Genomic DNA, 11,658 nt, shown 5'->3' on the forward strand with positions numbered 1-11,658 from the left:
GCCTGTCAGAGAATGTCGTGTTAATCCCTCTAACCCACGGCTTGAAAGGGTCGATCAGGAAATTCCAGCCGATGACTCTATCAATAACCAGACCTTAGCCGGAGTCCTCGGTGCTCCCCCTGGTTTTGCTTTTGCTTGCTGTGGACAGTATTTCCCATGGGCATTGAGTGCTTTAGGCAGCTGGCCATGTGGAGGTCAGTGTTTATCGGGACATTTGCCTGTTCCTGTTAACCTTCGTAAAAAATCAGAGGCCCCCATCGGTCCCCTCCATTAGCCTCTGTAGCCATCTTAAACACGGAAGCCACGGAAGCCAGTGAGAAATCACCGTAACCTTGAACTCTGTTCTTCTCCAGTGAACTTTTGTTCAGAGCAGCCCTCCACAGTACTTCCAGGGGATGTACGTGACTCCTGGTTTTCTCCAGTGAGTCAGAGCAAGTGCCAGTGAATGCATCATGAGAAACCTCTTCCTGACCCTGGGAACACTGGCTGAATCCACAGCCAAAGCGATAGCATCTCAACAACGATCACTTGATTCTGACTCAGGTAGTTTTAGACAGTCACATGGCCCTTGACTTACCTGCTTGCTGAACGAGGAGGCGTTTGTGTGATAGCAGGCACCACCTGTTGCACACGGACGAATACCTCTAGAGAGGCAGGAACTCAGTTAAGATCGGGGCCAAGCACACTGATTATAACAAATTTCCCTTGACACTCCATGGTCTTTTGATCTATTTAGCTGGCTGCCTGCAGGTGCAGGCTCCTGATTTAGAACCGTCGTACAAACCGGATTTGTCATAGTACTTTTTTTTTTAACTATACTTTGCATAATTATTTTTTAAGTTGTAGCTATACCTGTTGCCTGTCAAACCTTTGTAGAAACAATATACCAGATAGGGTGATGACCAGCGCTTCAAGACAACACTTATGACTTTGACAGTTGGGAATTGCCTAAGAGTGCTCCCACCTACCCTACCTTGTGACTCAAATGAGAGGCCCCTATCACTGTACTTTCCCTCAGATGAGGGACATGACGACCTGGAAAGCCGCTTCCTGGCATCGAGGGACGAAACCACTGAATGCAGAAAAACCTGACTCTTGATCAGTGAGGCTTTCGAGGAATGATCTTGCTCCAAAGGGAGAAATGTGAAAATAAATAAAGGAAACCTCATTTTAAATGGAGTCAGGCAGTGCTCGCTGCAGCTTTATAACCAGCAGGAAGAAGAAAGCTAAGAATGATTTTGAGGAGGGAGGACATTTTTCACATGGGAATTTCATCTGCTTTTAAAAGAAGGACGATCGCTCCCTGCCCCAGCGGCTGCAGCCAGTGAGAAATCACCGTAATCTTGAACTCTGTTCTTCTCCAGTGAACTTTTGTCCAGAGCAGCCCTCCACAGTTTCCTCCTAAAACCTAGTAAAAACTAACCTTCCTTTTGTCTCTTCGGACTTTCCTCTGGTTCACCATAGCTTCCTTGTCTCAAATTATAATTCTCTGCTATTCATGAATAAGCTCATTTTGCTGGGTATAATATAACTGGCTGTTTTATCTTTGAGATCGGTACCAGGGAGGCCCCAGCTGTGCGCTGTGTTCTCGGGTGGAGGGTGTGTGTGGGGCGAGGTCCGTGCCCGCCTCGTGTGTCCTGTACAGTGTCTAAGCAGCGTGGGCCTGGGCTGACTACTTGGGGCACAGTCAGGAGTAGGCGGGGTGGGGGGTAGGGCAGAACTGAGTTCACGCAAGGTCATGCAGGGCGTGGGGGCCAGGCTGGCGAGAGGCGGGAGTGCATGCGGGGGCAGTTTGGGGCTTAGTGACCTCATCACCCCAGAGACATTTAGGGAGAGCTCACCAGGGCTGCTGAGAAGGGGGTTCTGGCCACATTTCAGGAAGAATCCCTCGGGGTGAGAAAGCATCTTCATTGATATCTTCCCACAGGGGAGAATCATTTTCCTTTTCTGGACCTAGTTTCCTCTTTGGCAGAATTGGGAAGCAGAGCTGGTTGGGCTTGAGGTCCCCGAGATCCTATAAGCCATTGGCCAACCTGGATGTGGGGCCCGGCGGGATGAGCACTCAGCTGGAATCAGGGTGTCTGATTTTGGCCTCGCCTCTCAGGAACTGCCTGGGCCTCTGCGTTCCCATCAGTGAAGTGGGGGACTTCAGTCTACTAGTATGTTCCAAGGATCAGCATTTCGGTAGGGGTTAAAATTAAAACTGTTCCGTGGTCCAGTGAATCTATGAACGCTGGAGTTAACGCTGAATAGATGTCTTTGCCATGGGCGGGGCTTCTCAGAGCCTCGAGTTTACTGCTTCAGTACGCTGTGACTTTCCAGACGAGTATGTGGTGTCCCCTCCCCTGGCACCGGTTTCCCACAGGGCACCCTTTGGGGACCGCGGTATGCCTGCGCTGAGATTCTCCGCACGGCTGGCGGTGGGCGGTGAGGAAAACAGGAGGCGTAGCCTCGAACTGCCCCCTTTGCCCATGACTGTCCCACGGCCTCCCTCTTGGCTCACACCCACTCCTGTTCCGTCTGCCCCGGGGGCCTGTTCTCATTCCCCAGAGATGGGCCGGAGCGGGTGCCCGGTCGTGGCTGGGTGCTGAGAAGGCGGGGTCCGTGGTGCTGCCACTCGCCCTGTGGCTGTAGCTCTGCCAGTGTGGATGGGTCGGGGTGTCTGTTTGCCTTATGGCCCCCTCCCCGCACCCCCCGGGAAGACGTCAGGGAAATCGCTGCAGCCCTGTCGTCTTCTCCCCGTCCCTTGGCCCTCTGTGCATGGCCCCCCGGGCCTCTGTCCTGGTCCCTCTGGGATCGAAGTGTCCCCATGTGTCCTGAGGTTAGCCGCCTGACTCCAAGACTGAGCCTCGGGATACAGGACCTTATGTGCTGGTGGCTAAATGGCTGTGTTCTCCTTCGTGATCTTTCAGGGACACCACGTCAAACTCACTAACCCCTGAGGACACCGAAGACATGCCCCTGGGGCAGGACGCCGAGATCTGCTTGCTGAAGTCGGGAGAGCTGATGTGAGTGCCAGGTCCCTGAGCGGGACTTACCGGGCGTCGCGTCTGGGGCAGAGAAGCACCGCAGAGCCGGGCCTGCCCGGTGCCAGGGCCGGAAAGCACCCAGAGGCTCCGACTTGGCACTGGTGGTGGCTTTTAGTTGGTGCTTTTTATTCTTTCACTTAGGTATCACGTACGGTAAAATTCCCCCTTTTTAGTGTACAATGCTTGGACTTTAAAGATAATACAGCGTAATCACCGGTCACCCTGCCGGGCCCCACGCCCAGCTCAGCCTACAGCTTCTGTGATCTCGGGGACCTCAAAGCCCAACCAGCTCTGCCCCTCAGTTCTACCACAAAAGAAACCAGTGTCCGGAAAAGAAAAGTGATTCGCCCCCATGTGACGACTCTCGAAGATACAGACCAGTTCCATCCCCGCAGAGTTCCCCGCACCTCTTCACAGCCATCCCTGCTCCACCCCTAGGCCCTGTATTCCTTTTTGAAAATAACCGTATTGTTTTCTTACCAAAAAAAATACATTTTCATTGTAGAAAATTAGGAAAGTAGAAATAAGCACATCGCATTGGTATATAGCCTTCCAGTCTTTTTATGCACTTTATACTTGATATTTTTAACGTAAAACATCTTTTTAAACTTACTATTGCATGAGTGTTTTTCCATAGCATCCTTTTTCTCCAGTGTTGTATCCAGTGGCTGCATAACTGCAGGACAGCCATTGAGTAGGTTCAGTCACTCATCACGGATATTTATTCAGCACCTCCGACATGCCAGGCACTGTTCTAAGTCCTTAGAGTACATCAGTGAACAAAACAATAAACATGAGTAAATAAGTAAATCATACAGAATGTTAAAAGGTGGTGCTGGCTGTGGGAAAGAAGCAGAGTAGGCTAAGGGGAGGGGAGTTTGCAGTTTTACACAGCAACACTAAGCAGGTAAGACTCGAAGGCGTTTCCGTGCGGCGTATGAGGGGAAGAGTCTGTGCAAAGGCCCTGGGGCAGGGGCCTGGCATGGTCAAGGGCCAGGGCCAGGGCGGCTGAAGCAGAGGGAGCGAGGGAGACCTAGTCAGGGAAGGACGGGCGTCCATGTCACCTCAGACCTCGCTGGCCACCGTGAGGACTTCGGTTCTCAATCTGAGGAAAGGGGGAGCCCCAAAATGAGATTTGAGACAGAAGAGCGACTTATCTAATTTACACCTGAAAAAGGATCACTCTGGTTGCCAAGTAGAGAATGACTAGGGAGAGATGAGGACAAAAGTAGCGACACCAGTAGCATTTACATTTATGATGTGAGTCCTGTAGACCAGGGGTCCCCAACCCCTGGGCTGTGGACCGGAACCGAAGCAAAGCTTCATCTGTATCTGCGGCCACTCCCCAGCGCTGGCGTCACCCTTCAGCTCCTCCTCAGATCATCAGGCATTAGGTTCTCATAGGAGCCCTGGTCTCTGGTGCCACGAAGGTCGGGGACCGCTGCTGTAGACAATAGGCTTCTTTTATTTAAGATTATAATTGAGCAGAGATGGCAATCCCTTGATGTGTTTTTATTAGCATTTCCTTTGGGGAGACTGAGTATTGTCCTTTCACTGACCAGGTGGTGTCTAGAAAGGTTAATAAGACTAAAGGCACAAGTCAAATAATGATGCAGGGCAAGGGTTCTGGAACATAAAATTATGAAATGGCCCAGCATGGCAGGGCTTTCTGCCCCAGTAAGCGACGCGTATGTGGTCATGCAGTGATGTTTCATGTTAGAGCAAAGACCTCTTCCTCAGTGAACCCCTCTGATTCTCGAAAACTGTAAATATTGGACAAAGCCTTTATTACCATATTAGAAATGAAGCTTAACACATAGAAACATGTTACATGGAATTAAATCCTCACGAAGCTGAGAGACTTAGATCAGAGCTGTTCTTTAGAGCACCGGGGTTTTTTAATCATTGATCAGTCTTCTCATTAGCATGGCTTTGGGGTATTTCCGTCCATCCCCACCGTGCGGGGAGGCGGACAGAACGCTCGGCACCCCCGCTTACCTGCTGCGCAGTCTTGGGCAGGTTACCTAACCTCTCTGAGCTTTAGTTTCCCCCCTGGTATTAGAGGGGACAGTCACATGTTTTCTCCGTGAAAGGCCATTCGGTGTAGTAGAAAGGTGATGGCTTTGGCTCAGACCTGTGTGGACCTGGATCAAGGCTCTTAATCTTTTACACACGATCTTCCTCCTGTGCGGAATGGGAGCGTGATGCTTCCTCACGTAGCCGCTGAGAGAACACGGAAGCCAGTGAGCAGAGGGCCTGGCACGTAGTGGCCAGCACCGTCCCATTTCACAGTTGACGGGACGAGACTGGCCCAAGGCCACACCAATTCTAAGCGGTAGCCCCGAGCAACGCGCTGCCTGTGGAGGGACACACGCAGGAGGGGGCACCACTCGGTCTCCAGGGGCTGCACGCGGGAGACTTCTCATTGGTGTCGAGTTCATGCCCGTGTGTTGTTCACACCAGTCGGGAGGCAGGCAGGGCTGTCCCCGTTTGCAGATGAGGAGAGCGTCAGCCTGCGCAGATAAGCGGGGCGGGTACTTATCTGCGCAGGTCCCTCTGGCTCCACACGCGCTTCCTCACATCACACTGGGGTCCTGCAGAGGGACTCACCGAACACGTTAGACTTTTAGAAAAGGCTCTTATCCACCCAGTGAGGGTTAGAGCCTGGGACACAGTCCCCAAGAAGACTTTATCCCCAAGGTCGTCATACCAGCCCTGCATGAGAGAGTCTGGGGTGTCGCAGTTAAGAAAGGTCAGGGTATCCAGTGGACTCTGCGTTTCTCTGATGGGTATGTTTCTGCCGGTGCTGATCAGATAAAAGGGGAGACGGGGCGCTGGAAAGAGGAGTGGGGACAATCGAGCAACAGGACGGGGAGAGCCGCAGAAAGCCGATGCCTCTGCACTCACTTCCTGTCCCCAAGGACCTTGTGGGCACCACGGCAGCTCCGTCCAGGCGAGGCTTGTCATCCGTGTTTTCCACCCACGTCCCCAATGCCTAGAACTATGCCAGGCGCATAGTAGGTGCTCGGGAAACGTCTGGCCTGAGCCGCGCATCCAGTTTTCTCCCATAATTAAGCATGTTGGTCGAGGTCACCCGGGGCTCATCCTCTCAAGGGCCCCCGGGGTCTCTGGCCACCTCTGAGCCCCAGGCGACCTGACCGACAGACCCAGACACTGGGCCCACTTCGATCAGATCCCTCTCTGCATTTGTTCTGTAGGATAAAATTGCCCCTCACAGTAGAAGAGATCGCCAACTTCGGGGAAGGCAACAGGGAGCTGTTTGTACGGTCCAGTACCTACAGCCTCATCCCCATCACTGTGGCCGAGGCGGGCCTCACCATCAGCTGGGTCTTCTCTTCCGACCCCAAGAGCATCTCCTTCAGCGTGGTCTTCCGCGAGGCAGAGGACACACCACTGGATCAGTGCAAGGTAGGGCCGGCTCCCCGCCCGTGGGCCCTTCCCGTGAGGGAAGCCAGAGGGGGACAGCCTTCTGGGACGCGTCGTGCAGAGCAGGCCGAGCGCCTGGGCTTGTCCAGTGTAGGGAAGGAAAGGCCTGGACGCTCAGGAGAGCTGTCTTCAAATGTCTGAAGGTCACTCCTTAGTCAGACAGCTCCATGCTGACCTAAGGGTAGATCAGTAGGTGAAACTTGGAGGAATACAGGAGCGTGACTCAGTTTAAGGATAATTTTTTAACAGAGCCATGCAGAGCGAGAATGGGTCACGTTGGAGTGGGGGGTGACTGAGATCTCTGCCTCTGGTTAGTAGGGTGTTCAGAATCTCACCTTGAAAACGTCAGTAGAGGCACAGCCATTGTGTCACTTGGGCGATTGGGCTTAAAATCTTGGTGGCAGATATCAGTTCATAAACTAAGACGTTCTAAGCTTGGAATGTGGACTGTGGCCCAGACCACGGTTCTCAGCCCGGACACAGGCCGCATAGTGCAAACACACAGGGAGCTTTTAAAACCCACCGTGAGGCCACACCCCAGACCACTAAATCGGAATCTGAGGAATGGGACTCAGGCATCCCTGGGCAGTGCCAATGAGCAGCCAAGGTCGTGACCCACTGGGCCAGATGGAGGGGAGGAAGCTGGAGTGGAGAAGGCGGGGTGCAGTCCAGAGCACAGGAAGGTGATTGGGACCCGTGGTGGCTGATCGAGTGTGTGGCGAGGAAGCAGGGGAGGGTGGGAGCCCTGCGCCTGCTTCTGCAGGGAGAGGGTGCAAGGGGAGGTCGGGGAAGCTGGCCTGGGATGGTGAGGACAGCCAGACATGCCGGAGGGAGCTCAGGGCTGTTGATACGGTCACCAGCACTCTATTTTCCAGGAATGACAAGAATCACGATAGTGACCAGCAGTTTAGAGTCATGTTAAGCAACACTTCTGTGATGTCTTTGTGATAATGTCCATTTGTTCCTCACATACGTGGCCCCCAGGGTGGGCGCCCTGGGCTCAGTGCGGGCCGGGAAGGCCCGGGGCTGAAGGAGGACCAGCTGCTGCCTACGTGGTGGCGTCCACGCGGAGGAGCGGCTGTCCACGTGGGCTTGCTCTCCTGCCGCCCTGCCTGGTCGGGACCTGCTCCCCGTGGGAATTGCTTTGGCATTTCTGTCCTTCTCAGATTCCCTCCTGACATGTCCTTCTAGGCCCCGAGCTGGCCTTATGCATCGGAGTCTCAGGTTCGTTTTTGTTTGAACACTGCTCTGCCTTCTCCTGCTTTCGGGGGCTGGCAGCCATGTCACCTCCCCAGCTCGGAGCCCTCCCTTCCTGAGAGGTTGCGAACCTCCAGCCGGGAGGTCCTGGGCATGCAGTCCGAGAGTGGGCTCAGGCTCCCCTGCGGACTGTGCATGGGGAGGGGGCCTCACCTGGGCAGGTCTTCGTCCCCGCTTGCGGGTGGGGAGACTGAGCGCAGTGGCAGCGACAAGGCCTCACTGCCAAGAACTCACACCAGCACCTGTGCCCCTCACCTCACGTCCCTGTTCCCAAGGCCCGAAGCACCTAGCACTGCGTCTGCCCAGACTAGACACTGGTGGGCGCTTGCGGCAGGGCGGGAGGGAGGCGACTAAATCAGGTGTCCAGGCCTTTGCTGTCCCACTGCCCACATGTGGCTGAGCCATGGGCCTCCCCCCTTGCTCAGTCCCTCCCCTGCCAAGTCCTCATGTGGTTCCTGCCAAGAGCTCAGGGTCCCGGGCCGCGGTCCTCATCTCTGGCTTCCAGGAGGCCTTCCGGGGGTTATGCTCTCATTGTCCTTCCCACAGTGGACGCCAGGGGGCAGAAGTTGCCCGTCTACGGGGTGAGCGAGCTGGGTGCTCAGATGCGCCTCTGCCTTCACAGGCCCGTTGTCAGCAGGCAGCTGTCGGTGGTGGTGGTTATTTCTGCCTGAGGTCCCCCAAAAAGACATCAGCCTGGCGAACCTGTTTCCAGGCACACATCCCCAGCATCTGTCCTGGGGGCTCCCCATGTGATCCCCTGACCGGCCTGGGCCTAATGAGAAACAACAGGATGCCGTGCCAATTACAGCTCTTAAGTTTCACGATCGGGAGGTGCAGACACAAGGAACCGTGCTGTGTGCCCGTAATCCGTTCACAACCACTTACTGAGCTGCTGCTGCACACTCAGTTCCCCCGTTGGGGACAGAGAGAAGGGACGATGTGATCTGCTCTTGCCAAGCCCCAGTGTAATCAGAGAGAGACCCTAGTAAACAGACAGCTGTGATTCCGGGTGGCGTCATGATCGGGGTGGGTGGGCTCTGTGGGGGTGCCTAAGAAGGGCACCTAACCCAGCCTGGGGACCAGCGATCAGGGCAGGAGACCCCCGGGCCAAACCAGGAGAAGCATGTGGGGACACGGGTTAGAGAAGCATCTAGCCAGGAGCAGCACAGCGGAAGGCTGGCCCCATCTCTAGTGGCACCTGTTAGACACTCCCCACCCTGAGCCACCCTCTCTCCAGAGTGACTTCATCAAGGTCATGGCTTGACACCAAGATTAGAGATGGTGAATTTGGGGAAGGCACTTGATAAAAGAAACAGTACATCAAAGACTTGAGGCTGCCCATGTGCAGAGCGGTGGCCTGATGCCTGGAGACAGTCAGAGAACAGAACACGGACCCTGCCCTCCCTCCAGGCAGAGGACCCACATTTGGCCCGAGAAGCTTGATGGCCTGCCCAGAGCCACAGAGGGAGTCAGGGGAGGAACCAGGACTCAGAGCAAGGACTTTTAACTTTTTATTTTTTAAGTAGCTTTTTCGAGATATAATCCACATACCATAGAAATCACCTTTTTAAAACATACAATTCATCGGGGTTTTTTTTAGTTGTGCAACTATCACCACCATCTACTTTTAGATCATTTTCATCATCCCAAAAAGACCTCTAGACCCATTAGCAGTCAACAACCCAGCCTCCACCCCAGCGACCTCCAGCCTGCTCTCTGTCTACGGACTCACCTGTTCTGCACGTTTCGTGTCGGTGGAATCACCCAATATAAGGACTTTGTGACCGACTTTTTCCATTTAACCCAGAACCCCTGCTCTGTACCAGGGCCCCAAGCCGCTGTAGCCCCCAGGGAGGTCAGTAGAGCAGACTTGGGACCGTTTTGCAGATACATTGCATAAATCAGGACATGGCCACTCCTGCCCCAGAGGCCGATGGGAGATGTCCCCAGAGCTCACACAGTGGAGACCTGTCTTCAGAGGCCCCTGGCCGCATGAGCTTTGATACCAGAGCCTTTGTTAATCTCCCCTAGACGTGTGTGTGTGTGTGTGTGTGTGTGTGTGTGTGTGTGTGTGTGTGTGTGTGTGTGTGTGTAGGTATGTAGGTATGAAAAATTAGCAATGAGAAAATTTTACAGATTTTGACCATGATTAAAAAAAAAAAAAACCCATCTGGAATGAACAAAAAGTCTACAGAATAGGATGTTTTCAAGAAATGAAGAGTAGTATTTCAAACCTCGCCTCTTCAGAGGCCCTGCCTTAAGGGGCCCTTGGTTGTGGCTTTGTAATCAGGCTGTGACTGTGAAGGTGGGGGCTGTGGGGTGCACGCAGCAGCCTTCCCCTCCGGCAGCTCCCTCCTGCACGTGCGCTCGCTGGAGCGTCTCAGGCCAGGCTCCGAAGTTTTAGTAACAGACCCACGGGCTCCGCCTCCCAGGATTCCCAGTCCCCAGGGGAATTAGAATACTGCGGACCGTTCATGGAACTCGGTGAGATAAGGTACAGAAGTGGCTGTCACAGCCCACACGTAGTAGGTCCTCGTGCGTCTCTGTCCCCTCCAAACTTGTCTTAGGGCCCATCCTGCTCCCAGCGCCACCACCTTCCAGCCAGAGCGAGCATGCCGTGGGGACTCCCTTTCATTTCTCTGACCCGTGTGTCATTTCGTTTCAAAATATTTTGGGATTTTTCCAGAGATCTGCTGTCTATTTCTAATTCTGTTCTGTTGTTAGAAAACACACTGTGTATAACTCGAATGCTTCTAAATGTGAGTGTTTTTTAACAGCCTAGGGTATGACCTGCCTGCCGGATGCTCCGAGTCCACTTGGGAAGAGAGCGCGTTCCGCTGCTGGGTCGGAATGTTCCGTGATATCAGACTCAGTCAGTCGATAGCGTTGTTCAAGGCTTCTCTTTCCTTGAGTTCCTGTCTGCTTATTCCCTCAGTTATTGAGGGAGGTCGAAATAGCCAACTGTCATCGTGAATTAATTCTATTTTCCTTGTAATTCTTCCACTTTTCGTTTCATGTGTTTCGAAGCTCCATTAATCAGCAGCATAAATGTATAAGATTGTTATTTCCTCTTGACGAATTGACATCTTTGTCATTATGAAATCATCCCCGATCATATTCTCTGATATAAAATCTACTCTGATATCCATATAGTCCATCCGGTTTCCTTTTGATTAGTGCAAGCCTGGCAGGTATTTTAACATCCTTATACTGTAACCTTATACTGTATCTTAATATTTAAATTAACATTTTTTGTAGGCATGATGGGGTTGGGTCTCGCTTTCATCCAACCTGATCATCTCTGCCTTTCAATTGGGATGCTGAGCCTTTACATTTAATGGGGTTGTTGATAAGGTTGCGTCTGAGAATATCATCTTCCTCTTTGTTTTCTGTTAGTCCCATCTGGTGCCGGGTCCCTCTTCCTGTCAGAGCAGTAAGCTAGGACAGTCTACGGCTCACCTCGTTCTCTCTGGGATCAACTGTCCTTCGTTGCCTGACGTCCGGTGTCTTGAAAACCATTGTTTTGTGTAAATCCGGGGCCAACAGGGGACAGCCAGACAGATGGATTTCACCTACAAGAAGCCCCAGCTTCTCCAGATGGCGGGGCGCTCTGGCACTGCCATGGTCAGAGGTGGCCAGGGACCACTCCTTTGGGGTGCAGACCAGTTCATGACTCCGGATAAAACTCGTACCTACAGCCTGCCCCCGCCACCAACACACAAGTTATCAGCAAACCCACGGCATGTGGCAGGCGCCCCACCACTCCTGGGGGCCGATCCCAGCCTGGCTCAGCTTCGACCTCAGCCAGGGCCTCCCTCCCCCCAGTGGAGGGTGTGCCCAGACGACTCAGGGGCCTTTCAGCCTCGGCGATGACTTCTCTCTTCTGCTCTTCCTCCCAGGTCCTCATTCCCACGACCCGATGCAA

At 53.4% G+C, this 11,658-nt stretch overlaps 1 protein-coding gene across 1 annotated transcript in view; it reads left to right on the top strand.

The window, feature by feature from the left end:
• Nucleotides 1–11,658, top strand: part of FYCO1 (FYVE and coiled-coil domain containing 1) — an 87,631-nt gene that overhangs the window by 69,527 nt on the left and 6,446 nt on the right. The window contains exons 14-15 of the mRNA XM_023529021.1: nt 2,913–3,008; nt 6,248–6,458. Coding sequence (XP_023384789.1) covers nt 2,913–3,008; nt 6,248–6,458 — 307 coding nt within the window. The remainder of the gene's footprint in view (nt 1–2,912; nt 3,009–6,247; nt 6,459–11,658) is intronic.

The sequence above is a fragment of the Pteropus vampyrus genome, unplaced genomic scaffold (genome assembly GCF_000151845.1).
Source record: "Pteropus vampyrus isolate Shadow unplaced genomic scaffold, Pvam_2.0 Scaffold35, whole genome shotgun sequence".
In the NCBI taxonomy this organism is placed as follows: domain Eukaryota; kingdom Metazoa; phylum Chordata; class Mammalia; order Chiroptera; family Pteropodidae; genus Pteropus; species Pteropus vampyrus.